This window comes from Siniperca chuatsi, linkage group LG10 (assembly GCF_020085105.1).
Source record: "Siniperca chuatsi isolate FFG_IHB_CAS linkage group LG10, ASM2008510v1, whole genome shotgun sequence".
Classification (NCBI taxonomy): domain Eukaryota; kingdom Metazoa; phylum Chordata; class Actinopteri; order Centrarchiformes; family Sinipercidae; genus Siniperca; species Siniperca chuatsi.
Genome location: NC_058051.1, coordinates 20403220 through 20423444, shown reverse-complemented (window position 1 = coordinate 20423444; position 20225 = coordinate 20403220). Strand labels below are relative to the sequence as shown.

The window sequence follows — 20225 nt, the reverse complement described above, 5'->3', positions numbered from 1 at the left end:
ATCTGCTAAATCTTCACTGTCCGCGCTTTTGCATGTCGTTGGCAAATTTTGCAAGTGAATGGAAATCAATAGGCTATGTAAATCAATAAGAACCTACTGCCAGTTATTGTGGCGAGTAACTGTGAATCAGGTGAAGGGCGGACGGAGGGAGGCTGTCGCTTTAAGAAGTTGTTGCATGGAGAAGCTGGTGATTTTCCACTCAAACAGATATTAAACGCGCATCAGCTCGTAGAAACAATGGTCTCACAGACAAATCGATTCAATTGTTTCACTCGGCGTTAAACGTAGGCTACAAAACAAGGAACAACAGGCTGTTTGCCAAAACGAGGAAAGGTAATCAGGCATCTTTCTTTACATAGCCTATCAATAAATAAGTTGATAATGTTTTTTATTTTACAAACTGCAATATAGAATAACAGCATAACTGTCCGCTTTTAAACTGTTAGATTATTGATTTTTTAAAACACTAATTATGATAGTCATACATGTCATTCGTCACCGTATTTTCATGTTGAACAGAAATCATGCTGGTTCATTTTATTCTCTGATATAAACACATCACATTTGTTTGTTGCTCTCTTTTTCTTTGACATGATGCTGTGTCCTAATTTTTATTAAAAAAAATTTAAAGAAGAAGAAATCCTTCGTTTTAACCCTGTTTTGAGAAACAACTTGAGCGAATAATGTTTTGGTTATAAAAACGTGGGTTTGGCCTTTGAACCCAGTTTCCTGTATTTAGAGCTGATAAGACCCTGTTCCTCCTTCTCGGATCATTTTTTTGGAGGTTTGCGGTGATGCGTTCAGGCCCGCCCCGGCTTCACAGTGACATGTAATGTGTTGGGGGAAAATATTGCGTCTTGCAGCCACCAGGTGCACCTTCACCCTCCACTCCCAGAAGTCATCCACTGAATGAATGAATGAATGAATGTTTGCGCCCTATAGAGGAGAGTCTGCTGAAGTAGGTCTGATGAACTAAGACGTTTACTAGCTTATAGGCTATGTTATGCTTAGTGGCACATACTTAACCTACTTCTTCTGTCTCCCCTGTCCAGTGTATGATTGATTGATGTCCTTTAATAACCCCAATCCTTCCTCTCAGAAGGATAAAATCTGACGGGTTGCTGTACCTTTTTTTTAGCTGTGGGTGCTGAAAACAAAGTTCCCAAACTGGGGGGTCTGGGCATTAGAGGTGTCTGAGAGGGGTTTTCTAAGGGTCCTCTTCTAAATAAGGAGTGGTTTATTAATATTCACAATAATTTGATAATACTGTTGATTGTGAAAATGTGACTTTCCTAGTTAATGGTTCAATATTTTATTGTGAAAAGTTTGGAAACATTTATTGTAGCTTCTCCACTGTATTCAAACTATAAGCATGTTTTAACTTAAAGTCATTCAAACCTTGAGACATACTGTATATATTGTTTTTCTAAGAGGTAATACTGTTTGACTGTCTTTCTAGCTCTGTGATTTCCTAGATTCAGTACTCCTCAAAGACAACACAAAATCATTCACATGCACACCACAATGTGAGACATAATAAAACCAAAACTTATGATGGTTTCATGAAAAAAATAACTGTAGTTTGAAAGTGGAAGACTGAAGGGTGTATTTACAATTTGCAAAAATACAGATCCAGTTTGACTGTATGAAGTTAAAAGCCTAAACTCTTTTCACATGCTTTCTGTGAACTATGAGTTATGAACAAACACCACAAGGTTTTCACTTTATTAAAGGGGAACTCTTTTATGAGATGACCCACATGAAACAGGCCTTTCTTTCTGTTGCAAGCATCTACCTTCAAAATACAAATCCTGTGGTATCCCTCACAATAGATTAGACAGCGTCTGTCAAAGGTTATATAACCAAAATAATACACAGAGCATGACACTGACCAAAATATGATGGATTATGGCGTTGTGCAAAGCTAAAAGGTGTCAAAGGTGTGTGTGTGTGTGCCGTGTTTAAACGACATGTCATCAGCTGATCCTTGTCCCTCCATTTAACTGCAAATCCTGCAGAGGAATTTATCAGTTTTTAATTGACTCTTGCATGCCAGCCTTTGTCCAGCCATTGTGAGCTCTCGGAGCAGTGAATGGTATCTAAACAGAACATGGCCAAGCAGAGGAGACACATTACCTTATTAGGAATTGTTATAAGCTGATAGTGTACTCGTTTATATTTCCCAGATAACAAACCATTCTTTCCATGTCATGAAAAGAATGGAGGACAGTGATTTGAAAAGTCCTGCATACCAGGAATTATTGTGGCATGCACATGTTTAAAAATAGTTTTCACACAAAGATGCTTGGAAGTGGCGTGGTGATGTTGTGAAACCTTGCTCCATATTTTAGTGTGTGCAACAGTAAAAAAACAAAAAGGCACTAAAACTCTGAATGCCGCCTTCAGTTCATCCATTTGTACAAGATCATAATTCAAGACCAACCCCCAGTGTTGGACCAGCCTTTCTTTTCCTCTGACTTGTCCTCTGTGTCTCCAACATGAATAAGAGGTGAGTGTGTGTGTGTGTGCATGTGTGACACACGCTCATCCCCCACCAGTTGGCTGTGTGTATGTTTGTGGGCAGGGAGTAGTGAGAAGTGGAAATTTACAGTCTCCCACGTTGGTACCTGAGTTGTCTGTCACAGTGAGGCAGCGTCCAATCTCCCCTTTGGATTTAATTGTCTTTAGCCAAGGGGCGGGCCCTGCTGTCAGCTCCACTTCTTGTGACCCGTGTTGGCATAAAGGCATTCAGTACAGAGGAATGGTGACAGCTGAGAGAGAGGAACTCTATACATAGTCGCAGCCATGAAGGAAATGTAAGTTTTTAAACTGTTTTGCTTGAAGGTGACTTGATTTTTAAGGGTCTGCATGTGTATAGTCAAGTTTTTCTGCATGAATGGGTTAAAATAGTCAAATCAAAAGCAGTGTAAAGCTTTAGTGGATATTGTAAGAGTTTATTTGTATGTTAAAAGGTTAAATAAATGGAGAAAGAACTGCAAATAGATTTTATTTTATTTTTGTCTTTTGTGATTCATATTGAAAGGATGTCTTGGTAGAAAGAATTACTGATTTCAATTGAACAACAATGAGGCTTTTGGCCTATTGTTCTGTTTTTTTTTGTAAGGTTAAGGATTTTTTTGTCAAGTATGTCTGGGTTAAATCCCAAGGACAGTTTGCCTTAAGGCTTTTCTGGCAGGCAGACAGCCTCCTAACACCATGCAGGCAGGTGAAAGCATACGCTGAGCAGACCAGAGTAAAAAGGGGGAAAAGGGATAAAGAGAGAGAGAGAAAGAGGATGAGGAACAGAGTGGCCAAGAACTGATGCAGTTATGTAAGGAGGTCTGAGAATGGAAAGCAGTTCAAGTTGACTTGTCCTGCATAACAGGAAGACAGAAATCCTAGAAAATGATGGGACGCAGTGTGCACACGGGATGGAGGCGTTGTTTTTCAAACGTTTATTAAGTGAGCAGACATGTATTTCCATGTAGGAATGTGAGAGGTTTCAGGGAATCTTCTACTTGATGTGGTTGTTGGTAGAAGTGCCCATCCCTGCGAGGGGGAAGTTGTTATTATCACTGTGATGCTTGCTATTCTGTTTGGAGTTATTGTAATAATTTAATTTCCGCTTATTGCTGTCCATTTTTAAATGTTGCGCTTGTTCTCAACAGTTTTACACTTTGTTTTCTAACTAGAACAAAACTCAGGTTCACGTTTTGGAGGCTTGACACTTTTCTGTACAACTTCTTTTATCTGAGCTTCGATGAACAACGCAGTCTAGATGTATTTTTGGGCCTGCAAGAGTTAAGGAGTATGAGAAGTATGTGACGTTGCTCTGCAGACTTCTCTTTTCTTAAAAGAAGACGGAACCTTTCTACCTAGTATTACAATTAATCTAATAGCTTACAATTAATTAGAGCTTTCTCATTGTTCCTCTTTTGTTCTTTATTATTTGCCAGCTGGGAGCTTAAATCACATTCAGACTTGACGTGTCTTACATAGTTAATCCTGTCCTATTAGGGTTTTTCTCATTGGCTTAAAGAAATAGGATACCTTGGGCAGTAATAACAAATCCTGTCTTTCTTGGAAAGACGGTTTACTGTGTAAACACTCATGTGAACTTAAGCTGTTGTATCTTCAGAGCAGCCAGGGCTTTGGGAATGCAGAGGGATATCTTCCTCTCTAAATGTGGATTACGGTGGGCTGAGTTGTTGTTGATACAGTAGCATAAAAAGAAAGTTAAAAGAAAACTTCAGGGTCAGGCAAAGTCTTAAAGGTGTGTATTGTGTCCAGACATTCCCTTCCTTTTCTTTCGGTGACAATGTGCCCCCCTCTGAGCAGAAAAACCCACCCTGAGACACAGAGTAAAGTTGGAAAACAGGAAGCTACATGTACAGCTAATAAAAAACATTGGTGCAAAAACACACATGCTGTCACCAAAAGTGGTTGTCTTGGAGTTTGGGTACTGTTTTAGCTACACAATTTGCAGCACGCATATTAAAACCAAAATATCCTGTTTATCTACAGACTGATTGATTAATTGAATGATTGAGACAGATAAAGAAACAGTGGGTATTTTCACTTTTTGATTGTCCTGTGTGAGACAGGTGCTGGATATTCCTTGTTAAATGCTGGAATTTGTATTTTATAATATTTGCTGTCTGTTTCAGTGCTAGTCTGAATGACCTCCATGCATCAGATTAGCAAGATTAGCAACCTAGTACTGTATATCGCATACTCAGTGGTTACACAGCATGCTGTAACGCAATCAGGAGACAGCATTATCTCCCTAATGCTCCTCCCTATGTGTCTTATCCTGCTCACCTCTGTTTCTCTCTCTTTGTCTTTGTCTCTCTCCATCCTATGTCCTTTTACCTTTTTTGCCATTCACAGCATGGCACAAAAAGAGAAGCTCCAATGCCTGAAGGACTTTCATAAGGACACCCTGAAACCTTCACCGGGGAAGAGCCCAGGCACGCGGCCCGAGGACGAGGCTGAAGGCAAGGCTCCTCAGAGGGAGAAGTGGGCTAGCAAGCTCGACTTTGTCCTGTCTGTGGCCGGAGGCTTCGTTGGATTAGGAAATGTCTGGCGCTTCCCTTATCTTTGTTATAAAAATGGTGGAGGTAGGTAGAAGACACACAACAGATGCCCGAGTGTTAAACCAAAAAATGGTAGCAAGAAGATGCCTAACTCTGAGCTGATTCCTGTGTCCATTACCCAGGTGCGTTTCTCATCCCTTACTTCATCTTCCTGTTTGGGGGTGGCCTGCCTGTGTTCTTCCTGGAGGTCGCACTGGGCCAGTACACCTCTGAAGGAGGGATCACGTGCTGGGCCAAGCTCTGCCCCATCTTCACTGGTCAGTCCAAGCACATAAACACTGCACACACTCACACACAGACAGAGAAATAGAAATCTCTGCATGACAGCACAAATCATCCCCGACAAGATCATTTAATATTTAACGCTGAGTAAAAGCCTCATTTGTCCAAACAAGAACTCTGCCCTGATTTTTCTTCGCCCCCACCCCTCCCCTGCTAGGCTGCTCTGTGTTTTTTAAATGACATTACACAGTAAAGCAGAGTTGAATATTGAGAGTATTGAACATGGAGTATCATGGAGAATGAATGATATTAGTATGCTTTAATTCCACTGTCAGCTTCAGGTAGAGTGTACACATGTATACATATAAGGGCACACATGTATGTAAACATAAATATACAAATGTAAACACCACATGCTTGAAAGACTCTAAAACATAAAGTCATCCTTGGATTGCAGATTTGGTGTATATAACGCATTGATGGGTTCTTGGTTACCATGGAGACAGACTAGCAAAAAAAAAAACCATCAAGTTGCCTAGCAATGGGTACAGTCTCACCCAGCAAGTTTGCATGAGAAGATCATTTTTGTTGACACAGAGCTGCAGTGTGGATCCACTTGCTTAGTCTTAGCTTGTAGGATATTATAAATACTGTATGCCGTCTGTGACAGTGTTGCCAGGGTCGGTTTCTCTCACCGGTCTCTTGACCTTAGATCACCCTGAACTACTGATACTCTAAGACACTCTAGGGCCTCTCATTGCTCTTAGATGCAGTTCTCTACCGTTGAGTGACAGCTGAAGACAAGCACTGAGGCACTGTACCTTCAGCAGCTGCTGTGACACTACTTACTCATGTTCACGCGGGACGTGACATGAAGGGAGGAAACTGGGCAGCACCGGATCTCTAGCAGCTGCTGATGGTCTCTGCTATTCACAGAACACTGAGGCCGCTGTCTGTCCATCTGGCACAGTGTCTGGCACACCAGAGAGAGTCCACAAGTGGCTGAAAAACTGGCAAATCACAAATCTCTCCATTGTCCACCCCCCCATTTTTTTTTTATCACATGGAGAATTCACAGCAGCGCACAGTCCATACAAACCCACCTGTCACGGTAGTGACTTGTTTATCAGTTTGCATTTGGAATGTAGGAACGAGGAAATGGAGGTGACAGATATGATGAGTTTAAAAATACTCTTGAGCCGTGGAAGAGTTCCGGGGATTTCTGTGTCCAGGTTCATGGCAAAGTCATCTAAAAATAGAGTAAAAACACTAAGGACAGTAGATAGCAGAGCCAAGCTTGGGAAGTTTTCGCCTCTTTGAGTTAATAAAGAGTTAGTTGTTCTTTATGTTTGTGATAGCCTGTATTTAAAGCTGTTCAGCAGCAGTCTCCACCTCATTCAAGTGGTTTAATTGTGTAAGTCCTCATTTTGAGTATTTTAACGCCAGGCTGAAAATCTGTGTTTGACTGCCCTCGCTGGTTCAAAGTTTCAAGTCACACTTAGTATCACTGATGGGTGCGGTTGGGTGTGGTCAGAAGTGTACGCCATTGCATCTGTAACCACACCCAACAGTGATGTCACAGTGTACTGACACACCCTGGAGTACACTTCTGGTGAACACAATGGATCATTTAGCAGCTAAAGAGCTAGATATTTCCCCCAGGAGTTGGCGGAGACCAAAAACAGAGCTAAAACAGAGAGAATATTCGACTTCATCAGTTGGCCAGAAACACGACTCCAAAGGAATGCTAATGTCGCTCTGTTTCAGCTGGATGTGTAAATAAGCAACTGTTCCAACATGTTCACCATATCAACTTAAAAGGCGATGATATGTCAGTGTTGTGTTCACAGCTTGTTTCTGCTGCCCCAAAGTGGCCACAGAATCTGTTATTGCCTGTTTAAATGAAGCTATCACACAAGCAAAACCTTAATTGTAAGATCTGACTTTTAAAAAACTTGGATGATATCTTGAGCTGATGATAAAATCTGATGCCTTCTTTCCTTCTCTCCAGGGATTGGCTATGCCTCTGTCGTGATCGTATCTCTACTGAACATCTACTACATTGTGATCTTGGCATGGGGACTCTACTACCTGTTTCAGTGCTTTCAGCCGGAGCTCCCCTGGGCAAAATGCAAGCAGCCCTGGAACACAGAATACTGTGTAGAGGACACAGTCCGCAAGAACAAGACCCTGTGGCTAGCAGCCAACATTACCAACTTTACCTCCCCTGTCACTGAGTTTTGGGAGTGAGTATTCACTGACAGCATGCCTAACTCACACAGACACACACCCACACACACACACATGAATATAGAGTAACACTGCCTCTTTATCTTGCTTGCGTAAATGTGTTTGAACAGGCACAATTCCTACAAACAAACGGCACTAAATCAGAAGTGTTTATGCAGCATTAGTTACTTAAAGGTCCCAGCTTCAATGCTTTTCCAAATAGTCTTTTCACCATTTTAGTATATTCAGACTCTGGACAGGCCAGAGCAGCAGAACAGCACGGAAAGGCCAAGTCATGTGTCTGTTTGATTTGCACTTTTATTGAACTTTTAATGGTCATGGTCTAGAGTTGTCACATGGCATATGTCCTTGTGTGTGTTTGAAAAATTTAACCTCTTCTGTTTCAAGTCCCACAAACTGCCATTAACCTGTCCTGTGCTTCTGTATCCTCTGCAGACGCAAGGTCCTGAGCATCTCCTCTGGGATTGAGGACATAGGGCCCCTGAAATGGGACCTGGCCCTGTGTCTCCTAGCAGTGTGGGTCATCTGCTTCTTCTGCATCTGGAAGGGAGTCAAGTCCACTGGGAAAGTGAGTGCTGATGCGTAGACACATCCTGTACTTATTGTGTTGCCTGGATGCTGTTTGGCCTTTACTTTTTATCCCGACAAGTCAGTGACAAAACACTGTTGCTCAGAGAAAACCCATATGCTTGGAAGGCAGTTAATTTGGTTGATTTAGAGACACAAGCCTCAGCACTGTCCTGGAAGTTACTTGTTGGCCAGACTCACTGTCGGCTATAAACAGTTGACTGCTGCTCCTTAGCCCTCTCTCTTTTTCTGTTAGCGAGACAGAAACTAGGCCAGAGCCAACAGGAGGAACTCAAATTATTAACTCTATTAAGACCTATTTGTGTGTTTATTTCAGTATATACAGAGAGGTTTATTGTTGTGATTAGTGTGCCTTAAAAGGATCACCGTTAATCTTTAACCAGATAGCAATTCAGAAAGTGAGAAGACTTTATACACTGTAGTGTACTGCTTCATGCTCTATTGGGAATCCATCTCAAACCCTCATTATGACATCTGTATGCATCACTGTTCACAGACCTTGCCTACTTTTTCTCTGTGAAAATACTATCAGATAATAATAATAATATCAATAATAATAATATCAGATAAAAATAAACAATGTTTCTTTTGTCCTGCAGTTGGAAAAATATGAGTTAGAAATGAGAACTTAAAAAAGAAGTAGTGTTTATACCATTATATCTCAAGGATGATGAGTCATAAGTCTATAACTATTGTTAAGTATTTTGGCTAATAATTCCTTTGTCCTGTCCAGGTGGTGTACATAACAGCAACATTCCCATTTGTGATGCTGATTGTGCTGTTGGTGCGTGGAGTGACCTTGCCTGGGGCATCTGAAGGGATCAAATTTTACCTTTACCCTAACCTGACCCGCCTTCAAGATCCAGAGGTAAGACTAAAGTAAAACTCTTCTTCTGTTATAGTTCCCTGTTGACTAACTCGCCCCTCATGTATTTCACATTTCTGTCTCTAGGTATTAAAGGAATAGTCTGACATTTTAGGAAATACATTTTTATTTGACATAGACCCCTATAAAACCACAGCGTGTCGTTTTTACTCTTCATTTATTAAACAAACAAGATATAATGTGTTAATTTGTGAGCTTTAGAGGTGCTGGTAGGCGAATTTTGTAATCTTTAAACAGAGCAAGGCTAGCTTTTTACCCCTGTTTCCAGTCTTTATGCTAAGCTAAGCTAACCGGCTGCTGGCTGTAGTTTCATATTTGGCAGACAGATATTGAAGTGGCTTCTCATCTAACTCTCAGAATCTAAATCACTGTAGTGTAGATGTGTAAAGTTTTACATGCCAAAGATATTTTTTCTTTTTGTTTTTGTTTTGTTATGTAACTCAATGACATCATTTCTCATGAGCGATTGGATTAACATCAAAACCAAGCAGACATGTCTCGATCGGCTAGCCCCCATGTGTCCTGTGCAAAAGCTGGGGTTTTTTAAATAAATTAGATTTAACTGAGCCTCACAGAGTACATGATGTTCATGAGGTTTCAGATAAAATTACTGACATTTCACCATTATACCCTGCTGAAGAGCCAAGAGTATATTTAATTTGTTGTTTTTGACCCTTTCTTTGTAGAAGCTTTGCTAATTTGGAAATTGTGACTGTTACTGCATTGTATCTCTATTTAATTAGTGTTTGCAATATTTTCATATCAGCAATGGATCAAATGGCTAGTTATGTGTAAAAGGGGTCGCTCATAGTGATGAACTCATAGCAAATTATCACTCAACTATGCAGTTCCTCTCATCTCTACTGAGCTTTATAGCACCTTTACGCACATTGTTTTGGTTTTCCGGCCTCAACTTTACTGTTTTGAATCAGTCTCACTGCTCTGTGTCGTTTTTGGCTGCAGTGGGCAACCGTTTTCAGTGACAAAGCTGTAGCACTAGCTGGTGAACTTAGTGGAACATTTAGCAGCTAAAGAGCCATATATTAGCTAAAAGAGATATCCAAATAACCAACTGTTTGCCAACAAATTTGCCATATCAACTTAAAAGGTGATAATATGTCAATGTTGTGTTCATAACTTGTTTTTTGTTGCTCCCAAGTTGCCAAAAATCAGTTATTGCAGGTTTAATCCATTTGTTTTGCCTTCTTTGTATGAGCAATCACTTGTGCTTTTGATTAGCTGACAGTAAGGAGCTCATGATAACATTTCCAAAGCACATTTCACAACAGGTTGACCTCTGTCTCCTCAGGTCTGGATTGATGCAGGAACCCAGATTTTCTTCTCCTATGCCATTTGCCTGGGAGCCATGACGTCCCTGGGGAGCTACAACAAATACAAATACAACTGCTACAGGTGAGTTGTGTTTCCGCTGGGGGGGGAGTGGGACTGTAGTAGTGACAGCAACTCGTGTCAGAGACGGTTGCGTGAAAAGCAAATGGGAACTTCGGTTCCGCCTGTGTTAATTAACAACCTCCATGACATATGTGTGACATAGGGACTGTTTGCTGCTGGGAGGCCTCAACAGCGGTACCAGTTTTGTGTCTGGCTTCGCAATATTTTCCGTCCTGGGCTTCATGGCACAAGAACAAGGGGTGGACATTGCCGATGTGGCAGAGTCAGGTACGAGGGTCAAAGGTGATGGCAGCAGTGATGGTGGGCGCTGCTGCCAAACAAAAAGAAAGACAATTGGAAATTTATCAAACAAATAGGTCAAGGAACAGCAAATCAGGGGAAAAAAGTTTAAGTAATTTCTTTAGGTCTCGGAAACGATGATGCTGAAATGTAGAGGTATCGGCAATTGCACACTCCTTGAATAAAAGCCTCAAAGAAACAGAATTGCTACTTCAGCGTGAAATATGTTCCACCTTTTCTGAGGACAGATTATTTTGCTTTGGTCAAGTGCTGTGTGTTTTAGATACACAATGAACTGCAGTGTTCAAGAGCTCCTGTACTGGGACATCATCATTATTACTGGTGTTCAATAGCACCAGGTGTCCTCTTGTCCCACATTCAACCTGCTCATGTCATTTAGTAGCTTTACATCTTTTTGACCAGGGGACATTGGTAAGAAGATTGACACCGTATTGTTTGTACTCTACCCTGAGGTGATTTTTCTGACCAGCAGCACTACACTGTAAGCCCAGTTCTGTTAACAAGCTGTGGATCTCCTGAGGTGGACGCACCGGTTCTGTTTCTGCCTTCCCTTTTTACTCTATGTGGACTTTGAAGGAGATGCGTCTTCTTTCAGCATGCTCGCTCTGTTCAGTTAAAATTACTCTTGCTGTCTTTAAGACTGCAACTTGAATATAATCATGTGAAATATAACTACAATTGTATGACAATGACATTGATTCTGTGATGGCATGTTAGACCATCATATATGAAAACATAACCAAAATTCAGAAATTAAAGCATAGTTTTCATAGAGATATGACCTACATTTTACTCAGCTGTTAATCTGAGGCACTAGTTTATGTGATTTCTGTCTTTTTTGTTATGTTCTTATTATATCCTGTTGAATTGGTTCATGGCTTTGTTAAAATCCTCATCTGTTTTGTTTAGATTAGATTAGATTCCACTTTATTGTTCACAGTAAGTACCAGTACAACAAAATGCAGTTTAGCATCTTACTAAATAGTGCACACAGTAACAAAAGTGCATATAGATATATGACTATCTAGTAGTATAGGACAAAGAGGGATATATACAAAATGTAAAGCAGCTATGATATGTTAGTATGTAACTATAACAGGTACAGAATGAACAGAAGCTAATAAATAGTTTGTGCAGTAGAATGGTCTGGTTATGTTATATACAATATAAATAGTAGGCAGTTATGTAATATGTACAGTGCAGAATAGACAATATGTACTGTTGAATGTGGTTGTTGCTATCCACCCTGCAAGTAACACATACAGGACACTAGAGCATGAAAAAACAATCTTAAGGGGAGTTTTATTTCCTCATAGCCACTCAACACGTAGGGCCAACAAATAATAAACTCAATGCAGGTAAATGTATTCCATGTCTTTCAATTGTTGAACATATTACATCATATTTCATGTAGATTATTGGCAGTGCCAGACCCCGCTCAGGCTCTCTAGCTCAATCTTTACATTTCCAATCCCCTTATGTCGTCCAAGCTGAAATCAGATAGAAATGTTAATTCCATCCTCCACCCCTTCTCCCCATCCCCACTATGCTCTCCTTCCAGGTCCCGGCTTGGCTTTCATCGCCTACCCTAAAGCTGTGTCCATGATGCCGCTGCCAACCCTCTGGGCCATCCTCTTCTTTATCATGCTGCTGCTTCTGGGCCTCGACAGCCAGGTGAGTAGTTTTTGACAATCACTCTGGTGTCAAGCTATGTACAGAATAGCTGGTTGGTGTACTGCCCATTCATTTTACACAGACACCTCCCAGATCCCATGGGTTAGTTGGCTTCTGCCAGCCCCAATGTGTAAAACACATTTAGTGTCTCTCTGATCTACATCTAACGTCTCCAAGGTATCAAATAACTGACACACAGGAAAAGCAGCCTTTCCCCACAAAGGCATTTTACTACCACTCTTGCCCGCACTGTGTGAGCATTATTGCCCTTTTAATGCCCTGTAATACCACAGATTAAGTTTTTAGAAGCTGATGGATGTTTGCCAAACATTTAGCTAGTAGAAGTCATTATAATAGCTTGCATGCAAGTCATCTAGCTTTGATAGGAGGCAGATCTTTGACTAAGACAAGATAATCTAAGTAGACAAAACACAAGTGTACGCCCGAGGGATTCTCCGGCTATATCACATTTCCTGCCTCCAAGTGTAATTCTACTCCTGTGCTAACTCAGTCCTGCACATGGCCGGCTACTCATCTCAGCCAACTGCGAGATCAAGCTGATGCTCTAAATTTGAGCACATGTAAATACGTATGCGAGTGCAGCTATTTCCATGAGAGAAATGGTGCCAGTGACAGTGCGTGTGTGTGTGTGTGTGTGTGTGTGTGTGTGTGTGTGTGTGTGTGGGGTGGGTGCATTTTTTAATCATAAATCTCATGCAGATTTGTAGCTCTGAACGCTACATATTGTTAACATCGCTCACACATACATGCCATTGTTATATAAGAGGTTTTTGTTTGGTTTTCCTGCAACAAAGGAGCATGTTTTTGGTGCATAAAGATGGTGTACTTTGATAAATAGGAACAATTTCATATTTTTGTTATGACATTATGTAGCTTATGAGGCAATGATGAGACACAGGGGAGCAAGAGAGAGACACAGACAGGGAGACAGAGACAGTAATTCACTGTTGTTTTGTTTCTGTTGTGTCTTGGTAGCAACAAACCAATGCTGCAGAGAGGAGCCCTGTTTGAATTCTCATTACTGCCCAACAAAGACAGCTCTCATTCTCTAATCACTGGTTTGTAGAGCTGCATGCACACAGAAAAGAAACATTGTTTTTTTTGTCCTCTGAGAACTTAATAGTTGCTTTTGTCCCCACAGTTTGTTGAAGTGGAAGGACAGATCACCTCTATTGTGGATCTATATCCATCCGTCCTCAGGAAGGGTTACAGACGAGAGATCTTTATAGCTGTGATGTGTCTCATAAGCTATCTCCTGGGACTCGCCATGGTAACGAAAGTAAGTTCTCCAACAGTCACTTCATGGAGCCTCTGTGCTCTCACTTCTACTGCTTATCCTGTTCAGAAAAGGAAAAGAGACTCTGTGTATTCGGATCAAGAACAGAGATAATGCCACAGACTTTCCACTTGCCTGTTGGCTGCTGCATTGTTACGACCTAATATGGCTTCTTACCACCTTCACCACTCACATCCTGTGTGTCTGATGGAACAATTCGGAATGCCGTTTTCCGTTTAGCAGTTAACTGCGCTTCAATGGCGTCTCAGCACCTGTTGAACTCTGCCTCTATTGGTAGGGTGCCAGCATTCTTGTGCTCTGCTTTCAACCCCCCCTTCTTTCTCTGTGAGTTTCTTTCATTCCACACACATCAGAGAGATAATTAATGCAGCTTTCCTTGTTTTCTTTTCCCAGGGTGGCATGTATGTGTTTCAGCTCTTTGACTACTATGCAGCCAGTGGTGTGTGCCTTTTGTGGGTTGCATTCTTTGAATGCATTGCTGTAGCCTGGGTGTATGGTAAGTGGAAACGACTCTATGTGATTGGTTTCTGTAGTGTTTTTCAAAGTAATTATCCCGAAGAGTTGAAAAAACAGAGCACAAATTATCTATTTGGTAAAAAACAAAGATGTCCTTGTGGCTCTTTCCATGTCAGTAGTAAATATGTTGAAGTGCACGGAGTACACGGAATTGGTGATGGGGGTGGGGATGATGTTGGTCCCCCGCTAGATTGTGATTGGCTATCCAGGGTTGCCTCCCATCAGATTACATCCTACTATTATTAATGAAGGAAGAACATTTAGCTTAATGAGAAAAATCTTAATTGGAATGAAAGCAACGCTGCATCTACCAATAATAAACTAGTTTAGTTAACACATTACTATTTACATGAAGCCATCAGATTCTTTTAATTGCAATAATGCATGCATCTGCCAAACGTGCAACCACTATATCTTCACTGATGTGACAGTGAGGCTAAGTATGTTTCCCCAAATAACTCTCCAAGACTCAGATTAAGGGGTCCAGAACCTCTTGACGCTCTGCTTCTCTCCAACCCTAATATTTCACTTCTCTTTCCCACCCCTTATTACTCCTTCAAACTGGTCTCCAGCCTCTAACTCTACATCACAGCTTCAACATTCACAGGCAATAACACCATGGCAGAAATAACCCCCATGTCAATGTATAAAATCCAGGCAATTATAACAGGTTAACACAACACAAGTTCAGCCAATTGTCCCTTCAGTTTTATGAGGAAATGGTCTTTACAGTGCCTTAAAAAAAATCTACAACATTATCATGGAGGTTTAACCTGAGCGGTATACACAATCCCTCAGACCAGCAGTATAAATCTGGGTGGGGAAAGTGAAAAGCACTTAAGCCCCTACCTCTTTACCACATGGAGCATATTAACAAACATCAGGCACATGTACAGCACAGTAAACACACCCCACTAAACAATGCAATAAAACACAGTTCACTACGATCAACACAGAGGAGAGAAAAATGATGACAAACCAAGAGACCAAGGGCGTATGTTTGGTCTCAACATTGGTAGAGACGCAACAACCTACCCCCTACCCCAACAAACCTCTCTCAGTGCTGTCCATTGTTCTGAAACAGCAGCTAAGCAATAGTCACATTATCTCCAATAAGTGGAAGCCAATAATTTGACGTAACCGAGGGCACATCTGAATTATCTAATATGATTTAACTCGAGTTCATTCAAATATTGGTAGGGACATGTCCCTACTGTCCATATGCAAACCTACGCCCTTAGCCAAGACTGTTTATACTATATACAGTATAGGTTCACCCAGTGGAAATATATGCTGCAGTTTAGGGCAGACAACAGAGATAAGGGGCCACAAACCTGCTAATTTGTGAAGGTAGATATGAAGGTCATTCTACTTTAACAAAGGAGAAACACCTGAGGAAGATCTTGTAGATCAAAATGTTACCTTGAAAAGAGAATTAAACTATTTATTTGGAGCCTAACAGTGCAGACCTTCTGAATTTCTGAATATTTTTCCCTGGTTGTGCAGTCACACTTGGTTCCGCTTCATTCTGCAGTAACGAAACAATAACACGTGAACAGTAGAGACTGATGGTATATTATGTACAATATTCTTTATTTTGACAAACTTTGCCAAAACATATGCCAGAACTCATGCTAAGCTTTATTCTCTTTGTGTTGAATAGGAGTTGATAATTTCTATGATGCACTTGAGGATATGATTGGCTACAGACCAAACCCATGGATGAAATGGAGCTGGACCATAATCACCCCTGTTCTCTGCATGGTGAGAGATCAGCTGCGGCTTTTGGCGTGTCACTTTATGGTGTTTTAGTCATGGACATGTGACAAATGTTGATACTTTCAAGGTAGTATCAACATTATACGAGAGGTGTACAACTTGTATTAAAAGAAGCATGTTTTTGTTTCCCAGGGCTGCTTTGTCTTCTCCCTGGTGAAGTACAAGCCCTTGACCTATAACAAGGTGTATGAGTACCCTGACTGGGCCATTGGTCTGGGCTGGTTTTTGGCACTGTCCTCCATGATCTGCATCCCCATGGTGATGGTCATCAAGATCTTACAGTCTGAGGGACCCCTGATTGAGGTGAGCTAACTCAACCCTTTAGTGCTTTTAAAGGAATAGTTTGAAATTTTTGGAAATACGCTTATTCGCTTTCCTGCAGAGAGTTAGATGAGAGAGTTAGATCGCTCTCAACCCTCTGTGCCCTAAATATGAAGCTAGAGCCAGGAGATGGTTAGCTTAGCTTAACATAAAGACTGGAAACAGAGGGAAACAGCTAGCCTGGCTCTGTCCACAAAGCAAAGGTGACAAAATCCACCTACCAGCACTTCCAAAGCTCACTAATTAACACATTATCTAGTTTGTTTAATCTCTTTCGGTAGCACTTGCACTGTAGAAGAAGGTAAACAGTGAAAAAACACAACAAAATTGTCCTTGGAAAATGTACTAATAAAAATATTGTTAATCAACCTTGTTTCTTTTTTCTTTCACCTCTTAGTTTTGACAAATCATAATTTGAAAAATACAAAAATTATGATCACGAGAGAAACAAACCAAAGACTTGTAGCTAGCTTACCTCTCTCCTAATGTGACATTATATTCATTATGAATATTCATGCAAACATAACTTAGTTATTTACACATAAATATTTTAATGTGTGTTCACAATATAAATGCACCATAGTCTCACATACTCCCATAAGTGACTGGAGGGTAGCTAATGTTAGCTGGTGTTAACTAATGTTGAAATGTTGTATGAAATATCAAATAATGAAGAGGGCACAGCTCATTGCCATTGTAATTGTTAGACAACAAATGTAATTTTCAATCATCAATTGCTACTGATATGTTGTACCATTGTACAATGTTTTCAAATAAAAACTCATAAATCAACATTGTCAAACCCACAGTCAGTGTGGTAAGCTAGATAACGCTGTAACAGCTCGCACAGCCAATAGTGGCTGTAAATATGCTCGCCGATTAGCTCGCTAGCGGTAGTGCTAGCTAGGCTACCCCATGGATGTATTATTCTAACTGGATACCGGATCCCAAAATGGCACCTATTCATTCCAGTGAGAATTGCTTGCCTGGAACATAAGCCAAGTTTTCTAGCTTCCAGGTTTACTTCCGGGGTATGCGGCCCACTGAATATGCGCAGTAGTGTTTTTCCTGCTGGCCCCGCCCGTGAGTTCCCGCTCGGCCCATAGACTTTACATTGTGATGAAGTCACAGATTTTTAAATCGCTTTTCTCGGCTCGAGGAAAGTTTTAGAAATATAAAACCTCCATGGATCAAAAATCCATAATAGAAAGAGTCATAATTGACCTTTTTTGCAGTTCGAGATGTCCTGTCAACAGTTTTACAGACGTCTCTTTTATAATGATGGCCTATGGGGAAAATTTTTTGGGGAGAATTTTAGTCTGAAAGCGGGGACTATTTCGATGCAATACCACGAGCGGCCACTGGAAGAAATTGGCTGCAAGGCTGAGCGGCGGCGCCATATCCAGTTCTTATTATACATCCATTGGCCAACCCCGTTGCTCACATGGCCCTAAGAGAGCAAATAAGCGTATCCCCCAAAATGTTTAACTATTTCTTTGCAGTGCATGGAGTAATTATTGAAATATGTCGCTCTTGATTTATTAAACATGCACACAAATACAGATGTCATACATATTGAATTATGATGTTTGCCATTTTAAATTTGATAACTGCCATGTTGAGCCTTAAACTGCCCCAGTTTCTGATGATCATTAGTCTAATCTCTCGTTTCCTTCCCTCAGAGGATCAAAGCCGTGGCAGCCCCTGCGAAGTCAGGCGTGAGCTCTCGCCCAAAAGAGTACAACTTGAAGGGCAGCGAGTTGACACAGCCCCTGGACCCAAACGGGAACAATGGCTTGATCAAGCCCACCCACACCATTGTAGAAACAATGATGTGAGCGCTCTCTGTGAGAGGAATAAGATTGATGTGCTTTCTGTGTTATCATATTTGCTAACATTGATAATGGTAGCTTTACATTGTCCAATATATTCACATTAGAGATACTCTGGTTTGAGTTCTATGAAGAGAGTTATATATTATTGTTGTAATTTTTTTCTCTTGTAATTTCTTTTTTTTTTTTACTATATCGATATTGTTGATGTTACAATTGTTGTTGCTGTAGTTGGCACTGATCTCAGTTTAGGCAGTATTTTGAGATAGAACATGTCCAATGTTTACTGTCTGTTGATTCCAGAGAGATGAGGAATTTGCTTTGGTGTAATAGAAGAAAAGATGAAATTCTCACTTCACATAAATTCACTACACTAAATGAGCAATTAACTGTGTAAAAGGTAGAAAACGTCTAAACACCCTCATGTGATTGTGGCAATCTCATTGCCCAAGCTATTTTCTAATCTCTTGTTGTTATTGTTCATCCTTACAGTGAAAATGAATGTACCTCCGCTAGCGGCGGAAGCAAGCCACCCACATATCTCAGAGTACATATACATAACATGTTAAGTGGCAATATGCAGTGTATATAGTTAATCTAGCTTGACATCCTTTAAGTTACAAGTTGAACAAGGCCTTGGCCAAATACTGTGAGAAATGCATTCATAAGAAGATCCATCCTCAAAAACAGTTCAGACAAAAATAAAGAAAACAGAAGAAAAACAGCTGAGGAAGTAAGGCGAAAAGGGAAGTGGCATTTTTTGAGTATTTGTACACTGCCTGTGTGACTACTATAGTCAGTCGCAGTGCATTTATTGAAACCTCTCTTTGCACTTTATATGTCGTTTCACCTTTATTGTAGTATTTTATTGTTGCAGGAGGAAATATTTTTAGCTTCTAACTTTTTGATATTGTACATTTTGATATACAGTATCTAGTTGTCTCTTTGCTAAGACAATGACAAAATAGAGTAGAAATCTGACATCAAATATTCTGATTAATAATTATTAGTAGGATCTGTTAGAACATCACTAAAAAAGTAAAAATGTGACTTTTTTTCTAAACATCCTGACAGCTCTCTCCATTGTGCTAATTTCAGTAGCAGACGTGCTCCGTATGAACCACCACTGGATTCTAGTTTCAAAATTTCAGTTTAGGCATTTGTATTGTAGAATTTGAATTGTTTGTAAATCACATATGCCTTTTTGTAACAATTTTATACTGTACATCATATGAACACCATCATTGATTCAGTAATTTTACTGACAACTTAGCAATTTGTTTTATAAACATCAATTACATCGTGAGCATGGATGACATTTTTCTGTGTGCAATATTAATTGAAGCAGCGGCATTGTCTGCTCATTCAAAATGCACCATCAAATTTAAAATAATTGTAATGTTCAATAATGCAGCAACCTGCACAGTTAAATACAAAATCGGAAGGAACTGTTATCCTGAAGCATGTGCAGGAGCCACCACAGTACCGTGCTGCTTTGTCCGTAAAAATCTTGTGCTACTTGGAAATTCAAGTGTACCAAAGTATTTTTGTCTCACAGTTGTTCCCTTTGAGGTGCACATTGCATCATTTCTTTATACAGATGGGTGACAAATTAAAGGAAAAAACAGTATGAAATGTCTTAGTATGGAGTCAGGCCACCACGAGCCTCCAGAACAGCTTCAGTGCTCCTTGCCAAGTCTGTGGAACTCTACTGGAGTGATGAACACCACTCCTCCACAAGATATTCCCTCATTTATATATACAACCATTATTTAATCAGTAATCTCACTGAGATCAAAGTCTCTTTTGCAAGAGAGACCTGAGTACAGCAGATAGAAACAAAAATAAACATCATGACAAAAGAACATATAGCATCAGAGTCAGTCACAAACATCACTAAATAGATTTGGAGATGAATGTTTATATTTTATCATTTGGTCTTAAGGAGATGGTGGTGGAGAGCATTGTCTTACACGTTGGTGGTCCAAGATTTTCCATAGGTGTGAAATTGGGTTGAGATTGATGACTGT

General features: G+C 40.4%; 1 protein-coding gene across 3 annotated transcripts; it reads left to right on the top strand.

Moving 5' to 3' along the window:
- The first annotated feature begins 143 nt into the window (after positions 1-143).
- On the top strand, positions 144-19501 carry LOC122883327 (sodium- and chloride-dependent taurine transporter-like). Of its 3 annotated transcripts, none has more exons than XM_044211835.1 (14): positions 144-333; positions 4891-5120; positions 5219-5353; positions 7330-7564; positions 8004-8136; positions 8890-9024; positions 10352-10455; positions 10598-10722; positions 12317-12429; positions 13592-13729; positions 14141-14243; positions 15927-16027; positions 16175-16345; positions 18046-19501. In XM_044211835.1, exons 2-14 carry the CDS (start codon positions 4892-4894, stop codon positions 18199-18201), a joined length of 1878 nt encoding a protein of 625 aa, XP_044067770.1. In that variant the 5' UTR covers positions 144-333; position 4891; the 3' UTR covers positions 18202-19501. The 3 variants fall into 3 exon arrangements, with proteins under 3 accessions (XP_044067770.1, XP_044067768.1, XP_044067769.1); XM_044211833.1 differs by lacking the exon at positions 144-333 and adding an exon at positions 2404-2509; XM_044211834.1 differs by lacking the exon at positions 144-333 and adding an exon at positions 2488-2816.
- Positions 19502-20225: the final 724 nt, after the last annotated feature.